This window comes from Arvicola amphibius, chromosome 5 (genome assembly GCF_903992535.2).
Source record: "Arvicola amphibius chromosome 5, mArvAmp1.2, whole genome shotgun sequence".
Taxonomy (NCBI): Eukaryota; Metazoa; Chordata; class Mammalia; order Rodentia; family Cricetidae; genus Arvicola; species Arvicola amphibius.
The window spans coordinates 109,238,556-109,263,206 of NC_052051.1; the positions used below are offsets into that span (position 1 = coordinate 109,238,556).

At 48.1% G+C, this 24,651-nt stretch overlaps 1 protein-coding gene across 1 annotated transcript in view; it reads right to left on the reverse strand.

Moving 5' to 3' along the window:
• Myo7b (myosin VIIB) overlaps positions 1-23,970 on the reverse strand; it is a 67,941-nt gene extending 43,971 nt beyond the window's left edge. The window contains exons 1-10 of the mRNA XM_042055159.1: positions 23,884-23,970; positions 22,341-22,485; positions 20,670-20,890; positions 15,607-15,720; positions 14,554-14,706; positions 12,925-13,109; positions 9,964-10,085; positions 5,428-5,570; positions 3,546-3,659; positions 1,675-1,828 (exon numbers count right to left, since the gene is read on the reverse strand). Of these exons, the coding sequence (XP_041911093.1) occupies positions 1,675-1,828; positions 3,546-3,659; positions 5,428-5,570; positions 9,964-10,085; positions 12,925-13,109; positions 14,554-14,706; positions 15,607-15,720; positions 20,670-20,890; positions 22,341-22,485; positions 23,884-23,970 (1,438 nt within the window). The remainder of the gene's footprint in view (positions 1-1,674; positions 1,829-3,545; positions 3,660-5,427; positions 5,571-9,963; positions 10,086-12,924; positions 13,110-14,553; positions 14,707-15,606; positions 15,721-20,669; positions 20,891-22,340; positions 22,486-23,883) is intronic.
• Positions 23,971-24,651: the final 681 nt, after the last annotated feature.

Consider the following 24,651-nt stretch of genomic DNA (forward strand, 5'->3'; position numbering starts at 1 on the left):
GTGCATAAGAATCTGGGTTAAATAGCAAGCATCACACAGCACACACATACACACACACACACACACACACACCTCCTAAGTGCCATATGGGAACATAACGTAGGCAATAAAAAGGTAATTAAAAAGCAAAAAAATGGCTTTCATAAAACTTAGAGTGGGGTGTGTGTGTGTGTGTGTGTGTGTACCTGTCCATGTGTGTGCACATATGTGTGACCAGAGGTCAACAAGTGGCTTCCTCGATCATTTTCCACCTTATATTTTGTGTTTATGTGGTACATGTACATGTGTGTAGTGTATATGTATGTGTACATCATTAACACATGTAGTGTTTGTGCATTAATGTGTGGATGTGGGTGCATTTACACAGGCATATATGTAAGTATGAAGGCCTGATGTCAATGTTGGGTATCTTTAGCTATTGCTGGCCATTTATATTTTAAGGGATGGTGTCTACCACTGAATCCAGGGCTGGTCGTTTGATTTGACTGACTGGCCAGGGAGCTCTAGGGCCCAGCCTGTCATGGCCACCACCTTCTCACTGTCACTGGCGTTACAAATACACACAGATTCCACCCTACGTTTTTGAGACAGGGTCTCACTAAACCTAACGCTCACCCAGTTTAGCTGAACTGACTGGTTAGTGAGCCTTGGGGATCCTCTTGTCTCAGCCTCCCCAGCACTGGGATCCAGGACTTTTCTGTGGGTTCCAGAGATCCAAATTCAATCCCTCAAGCTTGTGTGACAAACATCTGTCCAGCCCTGAGGCCTGAGCTCATGTCGGCATGAGCTCTCTATCTGGTCTGGCCAGGCAATCTTCCCACCACTGTGTCCGCCTCCACATGCCATGCCCGCCTTTCTTTTTCATACTTCCTATTTTGTTTCCAGCTGCATGATGGATTTGTGTCTGAAAAACTATTCAAAAGAGTTATTACTGACCTAGGTTATCAGCATTTTCCTCTGGAGAGAACTGTCAACCTTGGCCAGTGTCTAAGGATGCTGCGGGCCAGTACCGTTTAACCCTCCTAGCGCTTTCACTTCTTACAGGTTGGTTTTGTGGGTTTACAAGTGGCTTCGTGTACTTTAGTTCACTCTGGCCATGAGTGGGTAACTCTCTGGGGTCCCCGCTAACCATGGAGTGACTGACTTGATTCTTTTAAACGATCTTTTGTGTGGGTGTGTGTGCACCTGTGGAGGCTGGCGGTTGATGCTGGAGGTCTTCTTTAACCATTTTTCATTTTATTTTTCGAGACAGAATCTCTCCCCGTATTAGAGCTCACTGTCTCAGCTAGACTGGCCTGTCAGTGAGGTCTAGGACCTTCCTGCCTCTGCCTGCCTACCACTGGAATTGCAGGCACATGCCACCATGCCTGGCTTTTTACATGGGTCTTGAGGATCCAAACTCAGGTCCCATGCTTGCATGTCAGCAGCCTCACTGAGAGCTGTCTGCTTGGACCAGGATCTGATTCTTTCCCTGTAGGGGCCCATGCTTTCACATCTGTTCCTCAGACCTGTGAGGTCTGCAAAATCATAGCCACAATTTTAGGATGTATTTTTCCAAGACTGGGTGGAATCACATGGTCCCTCTGGCACAAGAACCCAGAGACTTCTCCCTCCTGCTGCCCTATCCCTCCCCTTTTCTCCCCAGGGGTGCTAGCAAGACAAGAGCAACATTACCCATAAACCCCACATTCCCCAGGTGGAGGATGGCTGCCAACAGCTTGCTGATGTCCCAGTTCTCAGAGTCTGAGAAGTGGAGGATCTTCATGGCCGAGCGAACGTGTGCATAGTCCTTGGCATCGCTGAGCCCCTCGTAGGATGTGCAGTTCCCCTACCGGAACAGGACACTTCAGCTGACAGAACCACCGGGATCTCACCTTCCCCAGCTAGGAGCCGGGAAGGCCAAGACAGCTTAGGAACTTAAAGTTTCCCCGAAAAGTCAACTTATAAGCCCTGGGTGGACTCTGAAGGGCAACATCCATGTAACCAAACTTAGCAAAATCAATCAATCAATCAATCAATGGATTCCCAGAGGCAAGACCACACAGAGGTCCTCTAAGGAGACACATGTGCTCATTCATTTGGCTTTTAGACTGTTGAAACAATAGACCCTAAGAAACAAGAATTTCATCTGGGAGACAAAAAAGGCCAGTGCCAGCCAGAAGGAGAGATTTCACACAGATCTGACAGTTGTCAGACCACGTCTTGTGAGGACTGGAGCTAAGGCAAGGCTGCTTAGTTATTCATAGCTCTTGCCTTCCATTTAAAGCTAAATTTCACATCAGGACCCCACATACAGACCAGCCTGGAGGACACTTGACCATATGCCTCTTCCGGGTGTAGCCACATTGAAGAGATCTTTCTCTGTCCTCTGCCTGAACTCTTTTTTTTTTTTTTTTTTTTTTTTTTTGGTTTTTCGAGACAGTGTTTCCCTGTAGTTTCTAGAGCCTGTCCTGGAACTAGCTCTTGTAGACCAGGCTGGCCTCGAACTCAGAGATCCGCCTGCCTCTGCCTCCCGAGTGTCTGCCTGAACTCTTGTCTGCTTCCTTAGTCTATTGAGGAGAGGTGGCTGAGCCCGGCTTGTCAGAGCTGCCAGGGCCCAGGCTCTGACCCTGACAGCTTTGCTGGCACCACAGCTAAAGCACACCGGGGCATTTCAGGCAGCACTGGGTGACCATGAGTGAGTCCCTTCTCTGCGCTTCTATGCATCATCCAGCCATCTTGAGCCTGGCCTGCCTCTAGGGCATCCAGTGGGCTTGTTCCCTTAGGAAGCACTTCTAACTCTGACTACATAGCAGGGCCTGTGCTCCTCGCTAGGAGTTACGAACCAATTACCCACAGTTCTTCACAGCTATTGTAGATCTAAGAAAGCAGGTAAGAGACCAAAGACCTGCCATGGGCTCTTACCAGTGTTAAGACCAAAGAGGCCAAGCCTAGCCCTACTGGGAGGTGGAGAAAGTTTTCCTGCAGAAGGTGTCTGAGCTGGGCTTCTCACGGCAGAGGTTGATGGGACAGAGTTGGGAGGTGGGGCCCAAAGGCTGCTGCAAGGGTCAGATCTTGGAGAAGTGTGAGGTTGTGCCAAGGGTCTCGAATTTATAGTAACTAATGGTTATCAGAGAGGTTTGCATGGTGAGACCTCCAGAGCGGCACATAGATGATAGAGTAGAGGTCAAATCTGGTCACTGTGACACCCCAAAACACAATTCCTGCCATGTTCTAGGCAAGGACTGACTAAGACTTTGAAGTATTGACCACTACCTCAAAGTCAAAGGGGTAAGAGAAGAAAGTGATCCAAGGGGTAGAACATGTCACCCATAGCTGTTTGAATTTCACTGTCCTGGAAAGCAGGGGTCAGGGAGAGCTCAGCTCATGTTCTGAGAGCTTGGAGAAGGGCTACTAAGGTGATCACAAAATTGCTTCCAAACAGGAGGGAAGGGGACCAGGCATTCACCTCGGGGCCCAACTAGAAGAGAAGCACCTCAGCAGTCAAGATTGAAGTTTGAACATGTGCTAACCCTTCCCTTTGGGAAGAGGAGTTGGGGGCTCACCATGGTCAGGTAGTGGTAGTCAGAGGGCATGCCCAGCCCCAGCAGTTTCTTCTCCTCCGGGCTCATCCCCATAAGCATGCAGTAGAAAATGTGGTAGTTACGTTCCTCCGCAGCCTAGGAGGAAGGACATCGGAAGAGACGTGTTAGCAAGTCCTTCAGAATGTCTCCAGTTTCAGCTTGAAGAACTCCCAGCCACATGTGGCTCTGCCATTTAGGCAGGACCAGTATAAAGCCCTTGGTCATTTGTGTTCTAAGTAGCAGAAGATTCTGGACACCATCTGAGGAGCCAAGAGGCTAGCCTGGCCTTAGATTCCCCTTGACCTTACTTCCTAGCCCAGAAGGTCGTCCAGAGCTCTGCAATTCAGCATTTCCTGGGGTTTATAGTCACTCTGTGATTTCTGGAGAGCCTGTGGCCGTGAGCTTGTGTAGATGTGGGTTTATTTGCTTGGTTTCCGTTTGTTTAGTTTTTTTTTGTTTGTTTGTTTGTTTTTTTTTTTTTTTTTTTTTTTTTTTTTTTTTTTTTTTTTTGAGACAGGGTTCCTCTGTATAACATCTCTGCTCTGGCTTTCTTGGAATTTGCTCTGTAGATCAGGCTGGCCTAGAATTCACAGAGATCTTTCTGTCTCTGCCTCACAAGTGCTGGGATGAAAGGCATGAGGTAGCACCACCTGGGTAGATGTGGGGTTTATACATATTATTTATAACCATAACCTCACTGAAAATTCAGACTCTCATCTGTGTGTGGCGTCATGAAGTAAGCTTTCTTTCTACTTTGCTTCTCCCCTTCCTCAAATCTCCACTTCCCCCTCCACAGAAGCAGTTCAGGGCTAGTATTTCTTCTAGACCTTAAATTCATTTATAAAATTTGCTTATATAATGTATCTATATATAGTTCTGTTTGTGTAAGAGTGTGTGTTCTTGTGTGTGCAGGTATGCATGTACGAGCATGAATATGGAAGCCACTGGACAATCTTGGATGCAGTTACTTGGGAGTCTGTCTTGGTTTTTGAGACAGGGTCTTTTATTGGCCTAGAACCAGGAAGGTAGGCCACGCTGGCTGTCCAGAAAACCCCAGGGACTTTCCTGTCTCTGACCCCAGTCCTGGCACATGACCTTCTATTCTGTTATCCAGCTCCCTCTGCCACCGTTTCCAAAGCACCTTGCCATAGATTTGTTCAAGCCAGGCCTCAGTTAATTCAAGTGAAGGTGAGGCTTGGTAGGCACCAAAGAATGAAGAAAAGAGGATGAGAAGTTCAAAGTTGCCCCTGCACCTACATAGCAAGTTAAAAAAAAAAAGGAAAAAGAGGGGAGGAAGGAAGGAAGGAAGGAAGGAAGGAAGGAAGGGAAAAAGAAAGGCAGAAAGATAGATGTGTTGGAGCATAGATGTGTTGGAGCTAGGGTGGTGGCTCAGTTGGTAAAACATTTGCCACGCAAGCACAAGAACATGCGCTCAAATCCCCACTACTCTTGTAAAGCTGAGTATGGTGGGGTACATCTGTAATGCTCGTGCTGGGGAGGCAGAAACAGGATCCCTGGGCATGCTGACCAGCTAGTTTTATTGAATCAGTGAGCTCGAATTCACTGAGTGACCTGTATCCAAAAGTAAGGTGGTGAGTGATAGAGGAAGACATCCAAGATCGGCCGTCTGGCCGTCACACAAATGTGCACACATGTATATCTGCATGCACACAAACATGTGTCCATGCATACACTATATATGCATATGTGCAAGCTATATAGGCAAGAAATTCAATGCTGGGAAAATGCAACTGTTCCCTTTGCGGCAACATTGAGAAACACATGGAATCCGGGAGGTGACAGAGGCAGGCTGAGCATGACAGTGAAGAACCCCGGGGGTGGGGATGGGGGAGTGGAGTCTCACCTGCCGACAGACTCTGGACTTCTCCAGAAGAAAGTGCTCAATGCTGGCACCCTCGATCACCCCGCTGGAGTTGAAGTGGATGTCAATGTACTTTCCGAAGCGGCTGGAGTTGTCGTTGCGGATGGTTTTGGCATTGCCAAAGGCTGCAAGTGGAAGGGGCAGAAAGGAGACCATTTCCATTTAGGGGTCATCTTGTCTCAGGGGAGGTGGAGGGGAGGTCTGGAGTCTAGGGTTCAAGGATCAACAGTAAGGCGGTTATCCTCTGTGGAAGAAGTTTATTATTAGACAGAGAGACAGACAGCATGACCCCAACACTGCCAATCGGCAGCGTGTCTGAAGCCCTGAGGAGAGCTCAGGCCCACATGGCAGAGGAAGGGGAGGTTTCCTGCCGCATAATTGAGGAGTAGGCTGCATTTGAGGAAGGAATGGGAGTGTGGGGGCCGGACTTCTGGTAGGGGCCTTGGTACTTCTTTTCAGCAGCGTGAGAAAGAGGCTGCTTCAGGTGAATATGGCTTGCAAAGCCCATAGTCTAAAATCTGACAGTGGAAAGCTTGCAATTGAAGGCTGAGGAAGGCTGTCCAGGTAGGCAAAGGGCAGTACAGGAAAGCAAGCTGGTCAGAATTCAGGGGGCTGTTATAGAATAGGAGTCCGGCCTGACTGTAGACCCAAGGGAAGAGCTAAGAAGGCTGACCCAGACAGCGGTGGCAGGAGGTGGCTCACAGCTGTCAGTGCTAGGCTCAGAATTTGAGGCTGCCTTCTGCGAGTGCCTGTAGGGGGCAGGGAGACTTCTGAGGCCAACACAGCAGGTGTGCTACCTTTTCTTTTCTTCTTTTCCTTCTTTCTTCCTTCCTTCCTTCCTTCCTTCCTTCCTTCCTTCCTTCCTTTTTGTTTTTGTTTTTTCAAGACAGATTTTTTTTTTTCTGTGTATCTCTGGCTGTCCTGGAACTCACTCTGTAGACCAGGCTGGCTTTGAACTCACAGAGATCCACCTGCATCTGCTTCCCTGAGTACTGGGATTAAACGCATATGCCACCATCGCCTGCCTCAGGTGTGTTTCTTAAGTGGGCAGCCAAAAATACATACATACATACATACATATATATATATATACACATATATATACATATATATACACACACATATGAGCAACACTAAATAGGCTTAGCATGTTGTATTCACACACACACACACACACACACACACACACACACTGAAGAAGATGAGGCTGGAGAGATGGATCAACAGTTAAGAGCACTGACTGTCCTTCCAGCACAGGGTTTGATTTCCAGCACCTACATAGTGGCTCACAATCATCTGTACTCCAGCTCCAGGGTATCTGACCCCTCTTATGGTCTCTGCAGGCACTGCACAGGCATATATGTAGGCAAACCACTCGTACACATAAAATAAAAATAAATAAATAAATAAAATATAAGAATAATTGTAGAAGAAGAGGTCACGAATTTAAGCAGAAAGAGATAATCTGTATCCAGCAACTACCAAACCTGGGGCTAAGGTAACAAGCGTCTGGGCCACCTCTATCAGGGACGACACCCAAGGGTGGGGCACTGGCACCTAATGCAACTCTTCTCAGGGGAAGTTTGTTAAAATACATTTGAAGTGGTCATAAGTAAAGCTGGGGACACAGGAGGAGTTGGAGGAGGAGAGGGGAAGGATGGAAATGTTGTCAATACTGTATTCCTGAAGAAATGCTCAGAAATCAAGCAATCAAGGAAGGAGGGAAGAAAGATGACTCAGGTGACAAGGTGGAGGTGGGGAAGGATATCACGAGCTCATTTGGGAGTGGTAACGATTGGCTCCGCCCCAGAGAAGCTGGCTATAGAAGGAGGTATGTGGGTTGTAGTATGGACCCAAAGAAACTTGGGTAGAGCTGCTACTGCCAGCTTCTCATGTGATACACAGCACCGTGAAAACTGCCAGAATCAAAATGAAGTAGCTCATGTCAAACATGTAGTAATGACAGTCTACTGGGACTACTGGGAGGGCTCTCATGCGTGTTTGCCTGTGAAGGGCAGGCAGACCCAGGAGGATCTGGGACTTGCTGGCCAGGTAGTCTAGCCCATCAGAGAGCTTCATGTTCAGTGAGAGTCTCAGATCAGAAATCGAGGTGGCGGTTGCAGGGGTGGCTCAGCAGTTCAGAGCACTTGCTTGTTCTGCTCCTGCAGAGAACAGAGCTTGGTTTCCAGCACCCACATTTGGTGGCTCACAAATGCCTGTAACTCTGGCTACGAGGTATTTGACACCTTTCCTGGACTCTTCAGACATCCACAGCCACATTTAGAAGCACCACATGCTCTCTCTCTCTCTCTCTCTCTCTCTCTCTCTCTCTCTCTCGCGCGCGCGCGCGCGCGCGCGCACACACACACACGTGCACACACACGTGTTTATTACACACACACACACACACACACACAAAACTCCACTCAATTTGTTTTTAAATACAGGCAGGCCTCAAGGTCACATCCCAACTCTAAACTCCTCGTGGGCTAGCAAGATGGCTCAGCAGGTGAAGGTGCCTGCCACCAAGCCTGTTGAGTTTAATCCGAGGGATTCACTTAGTGGAAAGAAAAAGAACGACACCTTCAAGTTGTCCCTTGACTTCCACAAGTGTGCTATGGCATCTGCATGTGCACACATACATGTGCCCTGTGAGCATGAGGACCTGAGTTTGAGCCCCCAGAACTCTCGTGAAAACTGGGCAGAATGGTACATGCCTATAATCTCACCGATGGTAAAGTGGAAGGCAGTATCTGGAGCTGATCAGTTTAGCCTACGTGGTGCTGTTCTAAGCCAGTGTCTCAAACAAAAGGCGGAATGCACCTAAGGTTGGCTTCTGACCTTCATATGTTTAACATACATGTGCACATCTGCACACACATGTTCATCCCACCATAGGATTAAAAAAAGTAAAAATAGGGCTGGTGAGATGGCTCAGTGGTTAAGAGCACTGGCTGCTCCTCCAGAGGACCCTGGTTCAATTCCCAGCACCCACGTGGCAGCTTGCAGCTGTCTGTAGCTCCAATTCAAGAGAATCTGACATCATTATATAATATATAATGCGCATTATATATAATTATATAATGCGCATGAAATAAAGTTAAATAAAGTTTTAAAAAAAAGTAAAAATGGGGGAGAGAAAGAGATAAATTGTGCCCAGCAGTGACCAGACCTGGGGCCAGTGTAACAGGTGTGTGGGCCACCTCTACCAGGGACTACACCCAGTGGTGGGGCACTGGGACCTAATGCAACTCTTCTAAGGGGAAGTTTGACCCAGAGCCTGTCATTAGGTTGGTCTTGTGAGCTCGCTAAAAAAAAATGCGACTTGAGGGCCTCTCGCTGTGAGGCATGGTGGCCGTGAGGCATTAGCTCCTATGCTACCAAGGCATCTAGCTTGAGCTCCTCATTGTCCAATCCTGATTCCTCTCTTCCCTTCCCTAACCATCTAGTCAGCAGCTGAGCCTGAATCCTTGCTCTGCCGACTCCTGCTTTTTCCTCTTTGTCTTCTTTAGGCTTCCCCGTTGCAACCTTAATGGTAAGTAACCCAGAAGCATCTTTTCAGGGACCTAGAAACACACACAGACATTTCTCAGACTGGCTTTATCTTGGGACCCCATTTAAAAAGGAATACTATACCGCCTCAGCACAAGGGGACGAGCCACCTCAACTCACTGTGCCATGCTTTGTAGAAGCCCACAGGAGGCCTGTCCCTTGCTGAATGGAGATGGAGAAAGTGCAAATGGGTAGGGGGATGAATGGGAAAGGGCAGAAAATGGGAGGAGAGGAAGGAGGGGAAACTGGTTGGTATGTAAAATAAATGAAAAAAATGTTACTTAAATTAAAAAAATAAAAAATGCATTATACTGCACACACATACACATTATATATAAAGGAATACTGCATTTTTTCCTTTGGGGGTAGTGTGTGTGTGTGTGTGTGTGTGTGTGTGTGTGTGTGTATGTGTGTGCAGTATGGCCAGAGAATAACCTCAGGTGGTCCACCTTGTGTTTTTGAGAAAGGGTCTCTCCCTTTCTGGGATCCAAGGCTTGCCTGTTAGGCTGGGCTGGCTGGCATTTGAGCCCCAGGGATCTGCCTGTCTCTGCTTCTCCTATGCTGGGATTACAAGTGCCACTGTGTCTGGCTTTGACGTGGTGCTGAGGATTGGATTTAGGATCTCATGCTTATATGGCAAGCGTTTTCCCAGCTAAGCCATCTCTCTACAGCCTCTGCTTTGGGTTTTTTACTGAGATAGGGTTTTGTTATGCAGCCCAAGCCTTAAATTCAAGGTCCTCACATCTTGGCCTTCCCAGAGCAGGGGTTAAAGATACATGCTACTACATCTGACTGAAATCTTTGTACATCTGGTGGCAAATACTCACCAGGGAAGTGTAGAGTAACCAGCTGTCCCCTTCGTGCTGCCTGGGGACCGCACACCACTGTTACCCACCCTGACTTGAAGGCCATAACTGTGTAGAGGGGAGGGTTGTTGCTGTCCAAGTCCTCAGGATCAAAGCTCACCTTCCAGGATGGGGTTGGCCTCCAGGACCTGCTGCTCAATCCACGAGTGCTGGCCGCTGACTGTAGCCAGGAACTGAAGGATGAGCTTGGTCGTCTCAGTCTTCCCGGCCCCAGACTCACCACTGCCAGAGAGTGCAGGGAAATTTAGCCTAACACCACCTAGTGCCTCTTCACTTTCTAAAAATTATTGCCCCCATCCCTCAGGCCTGTATCTGGCCCATGCTGACAGGGACACATTTGCCCATGAAGAAATCCAACACTGAGATGTCCCCTGGGCATCTCAGACTATCTATGATGCAGGCATGCCCAACCTGTGGCTTGTGGGCCACCTGTGCTCCAGGATGACTATGATGTCACTCAGTACGGTTGTAGAAGACAATGTCCACAAGCGGAGCACCCCTGGTAGAAGCCAGTGTATTGTCTTTTCTTTCCTGCTAGGCTGAAAGACTCCTGGCACACTGTGACCTGGGTTATTCCAGGGCTGCCTTAAAGAACAAGTAAGGTAGCCGGGCGGTGGTGGCGCACGCCTTTAATCCCAGCACTCGGGAGGCAGAGGCAGGCGGATCTCTGTGAGTTCGAGGCCAGCCTGGTCTACAAGAGCTAGTTCCAGGACAGGCTCTAAAAAAGCTGCAGAGAAACCCTGTCTCAAAAAACCAAAAAAAAAAAAAAAAAAAAAAAAAAAAGAACAAGTAAGGTGACTCAGTGTCTTTCAGCTGACAGTGCAGCACCCGGGCAGAAGCATCCGTCACCTGGACAGACGTCCAGAATCCCGGGTTCCATCAGCAAGGAGCTCTGTGTGATGGTTGGTATTGGTTGCCAACTTGACAGGCTCTGCAATCGCCATAGTGACAAGCCTCTAGGCATGTCGGGGAGCACTTATCTAGAATGGTTGCTTGAAGAGGGAAAACCTACCATCTTCCCATGGACTGGGGTGCTGGGATGAATAAAAAGGAACAATCAAGCTGAGCACCAGTGTTCGTCTTGCTCTGCTCCCTGACTGAGGATGCCACCTGACCAGTTGCCTCACTCCCTTGCCTTGGTGCCTTCTCCACCATGATGAAACAGTGAGTGTTCGTCCTTCATTGCTTTGTTAGATGTCTTTCCTACGGCAGGACTTGTGGAACTTGCTCACTGTCCTGGAGAGCCAGCTTTGATGCCAATATCCAGTGTTGCTTACACAAATCATTGTGTTATGTGCCTACAATCCCGGCACTTAAGGAGGCAGGGGTAAGAGCATCAGAAATTCAAAGCCATCCTCAGCTACATAGAAAATTTGAGGTTAGCCTGAGCTACCTAAGACTCTGTCTCTGAGAAACAAATACAAAAAAAGTGATTAGGTAAAAGATGTGCTGATGCCACTTAGGGTCCCCACCCTCCTGAGCCACCTTCAAGCCTGATTTTCTGTGACAGCAACCAAGGGAAGGCTAAGAGGCCAGGGCCAAAGGAGAACCCAGGCTTACTCAAGATGCCACGGAAGATCACCACAAGGAGCCAGGCTCCAGGGAGCCTGCCCTTCTGCCTGACTCTGTTGCAGCAAGGCAGGGAGGACTAGATAAAGGTTCCAGAATGCCTCCCTATCTTCTCTGGAGCACTGAATTTGAATTTTCTATCTATGGACCTGTAGCAGAAAACAGGGACTGGAGGAAGCTCACCAAGCTTAACGTACGAGAGAAGCCAGTTGACAGAGAAGGCCTGGAAGCCCTTCCTACGTGGGCTGTGCACAGCAGGGCACATGTGAGAAAAGCTCACGTTACTACAGGGAGAGGGGCGCGGCTATGTAAACAACCTACAAAGGGTTCTGTGGCTGGTGGCCTGGCTCTTTTAGAGAAGATGATTTCCTCCAGTTCAGTAGCCCACTCCCACTCTCGGGGGCGTATTTCCTTTCTTTAAAATGATATCTATTTCTAACCACGTAGCCTGGGACCCAAGAGCTGAGAAACTTCAGCAGGTGTTTCTGGGGCTTAGATCCACGCCTGTAACATCACTGGGGAAGAACACCGACCTCTCCAGATAGAGGTTGGGTGACTTGGAAGCATGAAATGCATCTATACTAGGATGCCGTCCTGGTGTCCCTACTCAGAGAGGCAGCCTCCCCGTCAGTCACGCTCCCTTCAACGCTCTTACCACCTGCATCCAAACGTGCTACTGCCACCTGCCAGGCCACTGTTCTGCGAAAATGAGCCCTCGGGCAGAAGTTGGCATCTCTTTTCCCTGCTGTTGTTTCCTGTGTTAGGACAGGGAGGGCCAATACGATCTTTTTATTTATTATTTACTTTTCTTTTGGAGACAGGGTTACACGAAAATGTAACACAGGCTCGCCTAAATTTTGCTGTATACCCAAGGATGAACTTGAATTTCTGATCCTCCTGCCCCCACCTTCTGAATGCTGCAGATTACAGGGGTTCAGAACTACACCTGGTTTATGCGGTGGTGTGGACTCTCTGCTTTAGCATGCTAGGCAAACATGCTAGCAGCTTAGCTACGTCTCTGGCCTGGGGTACAAAAAGATTTCGAATGAATGAATAAAGAAATTCATGAATAAGTGGGTGATGATTGCAATACCAAGTTAGGGATTCTATTTCCGTTCACAATCTCTTTCCTCAGCAGGAGGGTCCGTGCAGAGGAGGTCAGGCTGGGACGGGCAGGGAAGCAGAGATAGGCTTGGGGCTAGAGGGGCACCTGACCCTGCTAGCCCCCAGAGATTTCAGAGTATGGAAGACATGTCTTTAAAGAATATATCCTCAGGGTGCAGGAAACATGTCCTTAGGATGGGGAGGAACGTGTCCTTAGGTGCGGGGGACATGTCATTGGGAGCAGGGCAGCAGGAGCAGTTCTGGACAAACATCTCTGCTAAGAATTGTGGTTAAGAGAGGCCCTGGGAGAGCCTCAGGGAGAGGGGTGTGTTTTTCTTTCCAGGATCCGCTGGGCCCTGGAGGCAACAGGAATGGGGCCTGAGCTCACCTGATGATGCAGCACTGATCCCTCTTGTTCTTCTTCATGTTGAAGTAGCAGCTATTGGCAATGGCAAAGACGTGGGGCGGCAGCTCGCCCATGTGGTGCCTGTAGTAGAGTTGTACCTGCTCCAGGGTGTACAGGGGCAGCATCTGGAATGGGTTCACAGCTACCAGGATGGAGCCTGTGTAGGTCTGGGGAAGGGAGTAGGTGGTTAGCCCCTGCCGCTCCTGGGAGGGAGCTTCTGGCTCCTTCCTCTGCGAACATGGGGTAGCCACTAGGACGGTGAGCTTCTGGGGGCTTGCTGTCAGTAACTATAGATGTATAGCACGCTATCTAGTTTTACAAAAGGCTCAGTCAAAATGGGTTGAGTGTATAGATGAGTTTTGGGCTGTTTCTTTTAGAGATCTCTGTGATGGCTGGGTGACATCTGCGACCCCAACTGACCCCAATCACATGTTCTATGGATTTTCAGCCCAGGATACAGCCTGCTCTTGAATACCCTGTCCCCACTCAGAACAGCTGCCCCTGTGGAGGGGAGACCAGAGAGTCCCACAATAGGCCACTGGATTATTCTTCTGAGGACCTGTGAAGGACCCCTGAAGGAATACGGAGGAGGCAGCACTCCAAACGTACAGTCCTACCAGCTTTGACATGCTGGGGGCCAAAGAAGAAGCACACTGCCTCAGCAACCCTCCCTGAAGTTTGCCCCCTTCTCTAAACCCTCCCTTTGCTCGTGTTCCCCAGTTTACTCCCAAGCTAGCCAGACTGCCTGCTCAGGCCACACAGAAGTGAGTTCCAGACAGTGACTCTCTGGATCACATCCCCTTGAACAGAGCCCTGAGCACACCAAGAGACACTGATGCCAAGCCTAAACTCCATCTCGGACTTCTGGAGAAGTGAGATGAGAGTTGGGTCCAGCCTCCACCCACTGCCTTGTTTGGAAAGAGGACCCTCATCTGTCCATACGTTCCCCTCACCCTGTGGAAGGGATCCTGGATTTAGGCTGTCACAAGATTCTATTCCAAGTGGGTAAGGGTCTTCTGTTGATGACACTGTCTCTGCAACATGTCTGACGGAGACTAAAGGCTATGCCCACCCCGCCATCCTCCAGTGTCCACCCAGCCTGTCTGATCAGGGCTGCTCGGCACACAGAGAGAAGAGCAGACTCAGTGGGCACTTACGGAAGGGCAGCACTCATTGGATGTCTACTGTGTGCCTGGCACTGTGCTGTCCCTCTGCATTAGCCTCTCAGCCCGCATGGTATGGTGTTCCCAGTTTGACTTGTTTTTTTTTTTTAACAGTCTCACGCAGCCCAGTCTACACGAGTCTCAAACTCATATAGCTGAAGATGACCTTGAATTTCTAATCCTCCTGCCAACACCTCCTAGCGCAGAGATTACAGGTGTACACAACTATACCCAGTTTGTGTGTTGGGAATCAAACTCAGGGTTTCATGCATTCTAGGCGAGCACCAACTGAGGTAGCTCTCTAGCCTTGCTCCTGTTTCTTTGGGTTGGTAGCTGAGACTGAGGAAGCCCAAGCACCCAAACATCTCACTGAGTAAGGAAGGGGAGCCGTGCCAAGCTCTGACCCACTCCCCCAGCTTCCCCGAGGACACCACACCAGTGAACTCACGTAGATCTTGTGCTGCTGGTAGCGGACCAGGAGGTTGTGTACCACACCTGCCTCGTTCAGGTCACCTAGGCGGATCATGTCATCCACTCCTTGGGCTGAGTTGGGGTGCATGGGGCTGAGGGTGTTGAGGTCCGCTGCAGAGATCCAGTGTTCCTGTAATGACAGGCATAAACTCTCCACAAAGGTGAGCCCTCTAAACCCCCCCCCCCCTCCATAGTCTCAGGTTTCTAGCCAGGCTTGATCTTGGTTTGAGTCAAGGGATACCTATGACAAAGTCAGATCCATCTGTGGCTTTGGTCAGCACCTGTCTAGAGACTGGGATCCATATGGAGCTGGGCCTGGAGATGAGCTTCCTATAGGTTTGTAGGAACTAGCAGTTGGGAGTTTGCTTTAACATTAGGCTGCTGTTGGAAGCCTCCAGAGTTCTTGGTGTAGAATAGTGCAAATAAAAGTAGCTTTAGCATTCAACAGCACTACTGAAGGAAACTGGGTTTTTGTTGTTGTTGTTGTTGTTTGTTTGTTTGTTTTTACTTCCTTCCAGTCTTTGGAACGTCTAGGTAGTCAGAACCTTTTTTTTTGTAGGCCATTGTCTGCATGTGTCTCTCCTGATAGCCCCTGGGGGACAGGGGACAGGGAGGTCAGCCCTAGGAGGAGTTAAGTGACTGGTGTTTGCCCCTCACTGCCCTTGGCTGTCCTTGTCTTGCTCAGATGGATGAGCCTGACCGCTCTGAACTGTCCACCTCTAACCTGGACATCGGTGTCCCTTCCTCACCTTTCTCACCACGATGCTGCTCCTGCCTCCTTTGCTCCACACGTCAGTCTTTGGACCTCCCTCCTCCCTGCTTCAGTCCGTCTCCTCACTTCTTCCTGCTCCCCTGACAGTTCTCAACTGTTACTCTCAAAACATTTTCAAGACAAATATGTCCTTCCACCTGTGCAGGACTCCATTGTGGTCTATGCTGCCTCAGGGATAAATGGATTTCCTTGATGGTTTTGTCAAGCAAGGGCCTGAGCCCTGTGGGGAGGGATGTGGAGAGGCACCCCAATACCAACCTTGCCCTCATCATCCTCAATCAAGACCTTTCCCAGTTTTGTCTCTTTGACGATGCCTCCGATGGCCACACCGGTCTTGCTGGTGGAGGGAGGGTCCAGCCACACATGATCACCCTAGAGATCAGAGAAGGGACACTGGTCTGAGTCATAGTTCCCTTCCCTTTCCCACTAGAGACTTACATGTCTTGGGGCTGTCGCCTGCAACCCCAAGCTCCCTGGTGGCAAGGGTTCTCTCCCATCTCTTTGCCCTCTCCTTTGTCCATTCTCAGAAGGCTCTTCACCGCTAATCAAGCTTGCCTGTGTCTAGACCAATTGTTGAGAGGTGAGTAGGCCTGCTTTTCACCCGACTCCCAGCCGTCTGACTAGCTTATGCCCCGAAATAACAACACACAAATTGTATTCTTTTAAATACTGCCTGGCCCATTAGCTCTAGCCTCTTACTGGCTAACTCTCTCTTGCTTTAACCCATATTTAGTAATCTGTGTAACACCACGAGTGGTGTCTTACCAGGAAAGATTCAGCATGTCTGACCTGGCGGCTGGCTCCATCGCGTCTGACCCAGAGAGGAGAGGCATGACGATTGCCCGAGGCATCTGCCTCACTCCCAGCATCCTGTTCTGTCTACTCTACCCACCTATGTTCTAATCTATCAGGCCAAGCAGTTTCTTTATTAATTAACCAATGAAACAGAAGATAGATAAAAACACTCCTACATCAACCAATGAACTCGGCAGGGCCGGGGCTCTGCCTTGCCCACAGCACCTCTCACTAAGATGGAAAAAATCAGAGGAAACAAATAGCATCCAAATAATCACGGAAGGCAGTGAGGTAGGGTGGTTAAGGAGAGACTGTCTCAGACTTGAAAATGGGGTGCTGGGGAGATGAGTTCAATCCCTGGCACCCACCTGTTTAAAAAAGCTGGGCATGCTGATGATCTATGCTTGTAATCCCAGTGCCAGGGAAGTGGAGACAGGAGGATCTCTAGTGTTCACTGGTCAGCCAGCTGAATGACTTGAGTCCTAGGCCAGTGAGAGAGCCCATCTCAAAAACCAAGTAAAGGTGCTTTCTGTCAAGCCTGATGACCTGAGTTTCAGCCCCAGGACTTATAGTTCAAAGAAGGAAACCAAAGTTGTCCTTTGGCCTCTATGTGTGCCATGTGTGTGCAAGCATATGTAGGCTCTCTCTCTCTCTCTCTCTCTCTCACACACACACACACACACACACACACACACTCCAAATATACAAATAAACAAAATAAGTGCAATAAAAAACAAATCAAAACAAAGAAGACGGGTGGCACTCGAGGAATGATGCCAAGAGAGTGCTCCGGCCTCCACGTCCACGCTTACGCATCCCCTCAAGCCCATACATGTGTCCCCTCAGCACACTAACATACACATGTGCACAAATTGTGAAAGAAAGAGTAACCATAAATAACCTTGAAAACGGCACAAGAGTGGAGTCAGCTTTTTTACTTGCATCCTCTCAAGAGTCACCGTAAGTGACTAGGAGCATGACAACAGAGACAAAAATCATTCCTCATGACCCTGGGAGATGGCTGAGCTGTCAGCAGACAGGAGGGAAATTGCAGGAGGAAACTGACACCTCCCCGCATCCTCTGCCATCCATAGAGTCCAGAAGGATCTAGAATGTCTATTGGGCTCAGGTCCTGACAGGCAGCAGCTACACGTCTTGTTGTTCAGCAGAGGTCAGGACTAGAGACAGCAGCTGGGGCTTCCCTGGCCTGCCTTCATTAGAGTGGATCCATATTCACAGGAATCAATGTCTGCGGGGCAGGAAAGAAGGAGCGCCCCCTGGGGGATCACTGCAGTCATTGACTGGGAAAATTTTCGTTGAAAAATGCTCAACAGTTATTTTGTTTGTTTGTTTCTTTCTTTTTTTGCTAGTCTCACATCACGTTGACCCACCATGACCATCGCCACAGAAACTTCCTTCAGATTTAAGAAAACTTCATGCAGCCGGGCGGTGGTGGCACACGCCTTTAATCCCAGCACTCGGGAGGCAGAGGCAGGCGGATCTCTGTGAGTTCGAGACCAGCCTGGTCTACAAGAGCTAGTTCCAGGACAGGCTCCAAAGCCACAGAGAAACCCTGTCTCGAAAAACAAAACAAAACAAAAAAAAACAACAAAGAAAACTTCGTGCAACGAAAGTGATACCAAAGGAGCCAACCTAGGAAGGTGTGTGCACATGTCTCTGTGTACTTGTGTGTGTGTGTGTGTGCACGTGTGTGTGTGTGTGTGTGTACACATGTATGTGAAGGCCAGTGATCAATGTCAGATGTCTTCCTCAATTACTTTCTGCCTTATTTATCTTATTTGAGACAGGACGTCTGACTGAATCTGGCGCTCACAGATTTGGGCAGTCTAGCGAGTTTTTGCCTTCCAAGGCTGGGGTGGCAGAGACACGCCACTATACCTGGCTTTTTGACATGGGTGCCAGGTTTGGAACTCAGGTCCTCATGCTTTCCCAGCCAGCCCATTCCCATTTCCCAGCTCTGCATAAGAAGATACTGTAGTAAAAGGGAGGGAAGGAGCCACAAAGAAGGAAAAGGCCGTTGAGTGCTGGGTGCTGTGGGCCAGTGTTTTAATGTGGTTTATAAAGCTGTACTGAAGTGCGGGGAAGAGGCAGAAGATTTCAGGAGTCAGGAAACAATGGAGAAGAATGAGACTCGAGCTTCCAGAGCTCATAGGGAATGGAGGGGACAAAACAACGGGGCCAGAGAGATGGCTCAGCAGTTAGAGCACTGGCTGCTCTTGCAGAGGTCTGGGGTTTGGATCCCAAAACCCACATGGCAACCCACAACTATCTGTAACTCCAGTTCCAGGGGCTTTAATGCCTTCAGCAACAAGCATATAAGTGGTGCGTATATATACATATAGGCACTCACGCACAAAATAAGTAAATCTTTTTTAAAAGCCAATCATAAAAAGACAAATACCACATGACTCTGTTCAAGAAGTAAGTAAATGAGTCAAAATAATAGAAACAGAAAATAGAAAGATGGTTCTCAAGGGCTAAAAGAGAAGCAATGTTCAATGGGTTTAGAGCCGGGTTTTCTAGAGATCTGATACATGACATGAAGATACTTAACACTACTGTGTATGATAAATGGCTACAATAATAAGCTTAATACATGTTAGCTTATACATGTTAGTACAAGCTTTTTAAGGCAAAGAACAAATACATGTGTGCCTATAAAATTTGTTTGATCAGTACAAACATTTTTGAAGAGTCGCTGTTACTCCCATAAGCTTTCTTAACAGACAACTGAGCTCACGGAGAACTTCGGTGAACAGACCCAGTCATGACACATCACAGTGATGTTTCAGAGTTCCTGGGGACAATATTATGAAGATCAGAAGTGCATGTAGAGAGAGAGAAACAATGTCACACAAGAGATCAAGAGCTGGTGACAGGATGATTTTAGACTCCACCACAGCAATGCCAGAAGTCAGAAGTCAACAGTAAGAGGCTTCCCAGTTTTCAGGGAAAATTGTGTTCTGGTGACTTCACATACCTATACTATATCTGAACACAGGAGTTGTTCAGAATGTGCATCCTCTCTCAGATAACTACCACGGGACATGCTAGGCCAAAACAAGGCAGTAAACCAAGAAAAGGAAAGATTGTAGTCTGGGAGCCGAGAAGATGGACACTGATGTTCAACTCACCTTCTCTTTTTTATTTATTCTGGGACCAAGGAATGGTGTCACCTGCATTCAGTTAACCCAGTCTAGAAACTTCCTCAGAAACACAGGCCTGTCTCTAGATTCTAAATTATACCGGTTATTCCGTCTACTTGACAAAAACTAGTTTCCTGAAAAGAGAGATCCTCACTTGAGGAACTGCCTCCATCAGATAGGCCTGTGGGCCTATCTATGGGGTACTGATTCATGATTGGGAGTGGGAGGGCTCAGCCCACTGTAGCAGTGGTCCTGTGTTGGGCTGCACAAGAAAGCAAGCTAGGCAAGCATGGGAAGCGAGCTAGTAGGAAGCATTTTCCCATGGCCTCTGGTTCAGTTTCTGCCTTAGGTCCCTGCCTTGAGCTCTTTGTCATGTTTCTCTTGATAATAAACTATAACCTGTAAGCCAAATAAACCCTTTCTTCCCCAACATGCTTTTGGTCATGATGTTTATCTCAGCAACAGAAAAGCAAACTAGGGCATAGGTCCTGCCAAGCTGACAACCAATATTAACCATCACACAGACCGAAACCAATTAAAAATACAACAAGGGAAAAGCTCACATAGGATCTCAGGTAACATAAGAACAATTAGGTCGACAATGGCCACATGCAGAATGGTGGTCTCATTATACCACCTTGGTATATGAGTTTTCGGCTCAAGGTGGAGAGACTGAGAAAAACACCCACCATGGGCCTTGATGTGCGTATACATATGCATACCCAAACATGTTCATATGCCCACATGTATGAACATGCTTTAAACAGGCAAAGACACCACATATGCATATACACACAGAAGAAAAGAGGCTCGAAGTCATCTTTGGGTATATAGAAGGCAAGCCTGGGTGTCTGTTGGAAACTAGGATGTAACCCTTTGTGGAAGACAGATAGACACTGTAATCATGCAGGTGGTGGGGCTGGCACTTAAGGAAGTCAACAACAGACAACACTTAAAACCAAAATATCAGGCAGAACCATAAGTTCTTTAGGGAGGTAGAGGGGACATTAAAGGGAGTCACTAAAAGCTTCAGCAGGCTGCAGAAAACCAAAGGGCCAATCCTCTAAACTTTTTGTCTATCTAACTTGATGTGCATGTGTTCGCACATGTGTGCACACACACAGGTACATCCATGCATGAGCATGGGAAAGTGAGAAGACGAACTCAGGTGTTATTCTTCAGGTGTCGGCTGCCTTGTTTCTGTTTGTCTGTTTGTTTGTTTTTTGAGATAGAGTCCCTTACTTGACTGAAGCTTACCAGGTAGGCTCTGTTGACTGACCAGAGAGCCCCAAGATCCATTTCTAGCAAGGCAAGCACTTTACCAACTGAGTTATCTATCTCCCAGGTCCCTGCCTATACCACTTTATCAAGTAAAGTGAAGCTATTGCTTCCTGCTGCATAAGACAATGTGAGCAACACACTGTAAGGCTGAGACTCTGTGCGAACAACTGCACTGGGCAGCAGAAACAGCATGCTGGATCCAAAGACAGAAAAGAAATACCTTGCAGAGAAACCTACGTTAACCAGAGATGAAAGAGAAGAAGAGTGTTCCCAGTCTGTACCAAATGATGAGGTGTCAGCTAATGGGAATGCAAAGAACAAAGAGCCAGGGCACGTAGACTGCAAGGAGAGAAAAGGATTGGTTTGCTGCCTGGACGACCCTCACTAAGGAATAGATGAGCAGCCAAGAAGCCGCTAGCAACTTGCTAAGAATTTGTGGTGTGCAAACGGTAGCAATTGGCCCATAGTTACACCACTCCTGGTGTCAGGTCTGAAGGAAACCCCAATTCTGCAAACTCCAAAAAGCAGGCCAAATATCCAGAAATAAGCTCAACCTGGACTAAAGGAAGATTTCTGGGTTAGATAAAAGCCAGCATTCCTCAGGAACCTGTGAAACCAGTCCCCATCTACCAAACAGAGTTGTTTCCTTCACCTCTGGCAGAAGGGACATATGGATCCATTGACATATACCTGTATTAGCATATCAAAGCGCAAAGGCCTCCAGGCCCTCTCAGCATCACAAGTACCCCGGCACACAGCTTAGCCCACCTCACCTCTTCAGGCTTCTCTCTTTCCAGACACCTACTTCTTTGTTTCCTTTACAAAGTGTCTCCCCTCACCCCACCCCCACCTGTTCCACTAATGAATTCTCACTATTATCTCTATTCCCTCTCTCTGGCTATTCTCTTCTTTGTAAGAATAGCCATGTCCAGTCTGCTAACCATGTTCGGTCTACGTCTTTCTCTCTCTGCTCTGGACTTCTACAGATGCCTCTGGCTGTTCTCTTTTTCACATCTACAATAAAAACTTTGTATCAGCAGTTTTTTTTCTACTGTGTCCCCTCGCATACATGGGGCACACCCAAAGGTCTGCATCCTACCACAGAGATACTTGCATATCTGTGTTCATTGTTGCTCTGTTCACAATGGGTAAGAAATGGAGTCAGCCCATGTGAGAAATGTTTGTGGGTTTTTGTTGTTCTGTTTTCTCCTCCTCCTCCTGCTCCTCCTCCTGCTCCTCCTCCTCCTTGTTCTTCTTCTTCCTCCTCCTCCTCCTGCTCCTCCTCCTCCTGCTCCTCCTCCTCCTGCTCCTCCTCCTCCTGCTCCTCCTCCTCCTGCTCCTCCTCCTTCTCCTCCTCCTCCTGCTCCTCCTCCTCCTCCTCCTGCTCCTCCTCCTCCTGCTTCTCCTCCTCCTGCTCCTCCTCCTCCTGCTCCTCCTCCTTCTCCTCCTCCTCCTGCTCCTCCTCCTCCTGCTCCTCCTCCTTCTCCTCCTCCTCCTGCTCCTCCTCCTTCTCCTCCTCCTCCTACTCCTCCTTCCTCCTCCTCCTCCTCCTCCTCCTCCTCCTCCTCCTCCTCCTCCTCCTCCTCCTCCTCCTCCTCCTCCTCCTCCTCCTTCTTCTTCTTCTTCTTTTCCTCTGTGTAGCCCTTGCTGTCCTGGAACTCTCTCTATAGACCAAGCTGGCTTCTAACTCACACAGATCCCCCTGCCTCTACCTCCCCAGTGCTGGGATTTAAAGGTGAGTGCCACCACCTCCTGGGCTTGTCTGTTGTTTTTTATCAGCTAGACAAGGGCTCATATTTCCTGAACTGCTTGCTCCCTTCCCTCTGCTCCCATTAGCCAACTTGTCAGACTGTGAAGTTGAGTTCCCACCAACAGAATGAGCTGCAATCACCACCTAGGTCAGGGATAAACAGAGTGAGTATGTTCACTAGCCTGGGTTGGGTTCAGGTACATCCTTTTGCAAAAAAGAGAAATTGCTTTGCCAAGGTACTTTCACTTTGTGAAATGTGTTCCTTTGTGAAGTAGATTACTCTTCCCCAACAGTTTGGGGGCTCTCTGGGATTTCAAATTCATAGCAGAGAGTGCTGGATCCCCTTACTTGGGGGAGATGTACCCCTTTCCCTTTGTAGCGTTGCCTACCCCCAGGACCTAGGGTAAACAACACTCTTTTGGATAAATAAAGATACCAGGACAGAAAGTTTCTCAGGAATGTGGGGAGGGTTGGAAAATACCATGGCAACCAGGTAACTCTTGTGTGCAAGACACAGTAGGTATGGAAACAGAGAAATGACAAAGTACTTCCTGGTTGGTTGGGACCTCCTGGAGGTTGAATGAGAGTGGATGAGATGTGCTGTTGACACAAATGTGGGGTTGTGACCCATAGCTTCGTGGGTGTCCTTGCTGACTTATTTTTTAATCAAAAAAATGACTTAACATAGGACAACATTCAACATCAAAATATGAAAAATAGAACCTCCATTAGTAGAGGGTGCCAATCTGATTGGTTATTGGAGTTGGAGAAATCTCTATGGCATGAGGTTAACTCTCTCAAAGCCAGGATGGGAAGCAACTGGGTAAAAAGGAGTCTAAGGAAACAGACTCACCAGGCAGACAGTAACCAACTCTCAAGTTCTGGGGCCAATCCAGAGCTCCCCTACCCATCAGTACTTACAGATCCATCTGCTCTCAGCCCACACCATACTCAGGTGGGACAAAATGTCACACCACATACACACACACATACACACACACACACACACACACACACACACAAAGCAAAAACTCAAAAACCAAACTTTCTCCTTCCAAGTTTCTTCCATGTGTTCCTAGAACAATAACGTCATGTTTAGGACTTGGGGTACACCTCCTCATGGGTCACACCCCCTCATGGGGCACACCCCCTCATGAGGCGCACCCCCTCATTCCTTCTGTTTCTTCTATGAGCTTCTTTCCCTAACAACAGCTTGTTCTTAGGATTTCAGGGGAGGTAAAAATGTGATCTAAATGACACTATTTAAAGTTCACAGTTATATTTTATATATGCCTATATAGTTATAGTTATATATGCCCAAGCCACATGTGCTGTCTATACCCATGCTAATCTAATTGGCGCCTTTATTTTAAGAGAAGGGGTAACTGTCCGCATTCAATTTGTGATATGTGTGGTGGAATCCCATTAAGACTTTTGCTTTGATGGGAAGATGTGTTCATTCTGTGATATATGTGGTGGATACCACAGAGACTTGTGCTTTGATAGAGGGATGTGCTCATTATATCATGGAGCTGAGCTCACCATAAGCAACAAGCAAAATGTCGCTTCATCACCATCTTGCCTGGTGACCTCATCAAGATGGAGATGACCACATGACTTGGCCACCATCTTTGTTAGTGACATCATTAAGATGCTGACCACCATGTGACTTTACTGCCATCTTGGTTAATGAACCACGTGGAATGGACTAAAATGGTGGTGCCGGTCAAGCTTCTTGGTACCAGTGAGCCCTCTGGGGATCACTGACCTCTAGAATTTCCTGTGCCAAGAGCATTCAGTCACATGTCCCAATCCCATTCCCCAGGTGTTTTCTTTACTTTCTGATTTTCCCTGAGATCAAGGGAATGGGGGCCCCAACATAGGACATATTTTAGAGCAATAAAGTCAATGTATTTTCACATTAGACTAAAGAGGAGACACCAGACCTTCATGATGGGTTATTTTGTTGTTGATGATGACATTTGTTTTAATTATGACACATTATTTTACATATTTAATGACTTCTAGAGAGGACTTAAGAATTTTTCCAGCTGCATGTCTTCAACACTAGCCAGCACCAATGGGACCTGACACTTGGAGACATCCAGGTGTGGAAAATTCTGTGAGTGTGCAGAATAACTTAGGAACAACCTGGGGAGGCACAGGCCCAGCCAGAATCTAGAGAAGAGATTGCAGAATGCTGGGCAAGCTGCTGCTAGGAGCAGCTGCAATAGACGGGTACAAAGAGAAGTCATTTCAGTGGGGAGACTGGAGAGCCAGGAGATGCTCACCCTTCAGATGATGGTCTGC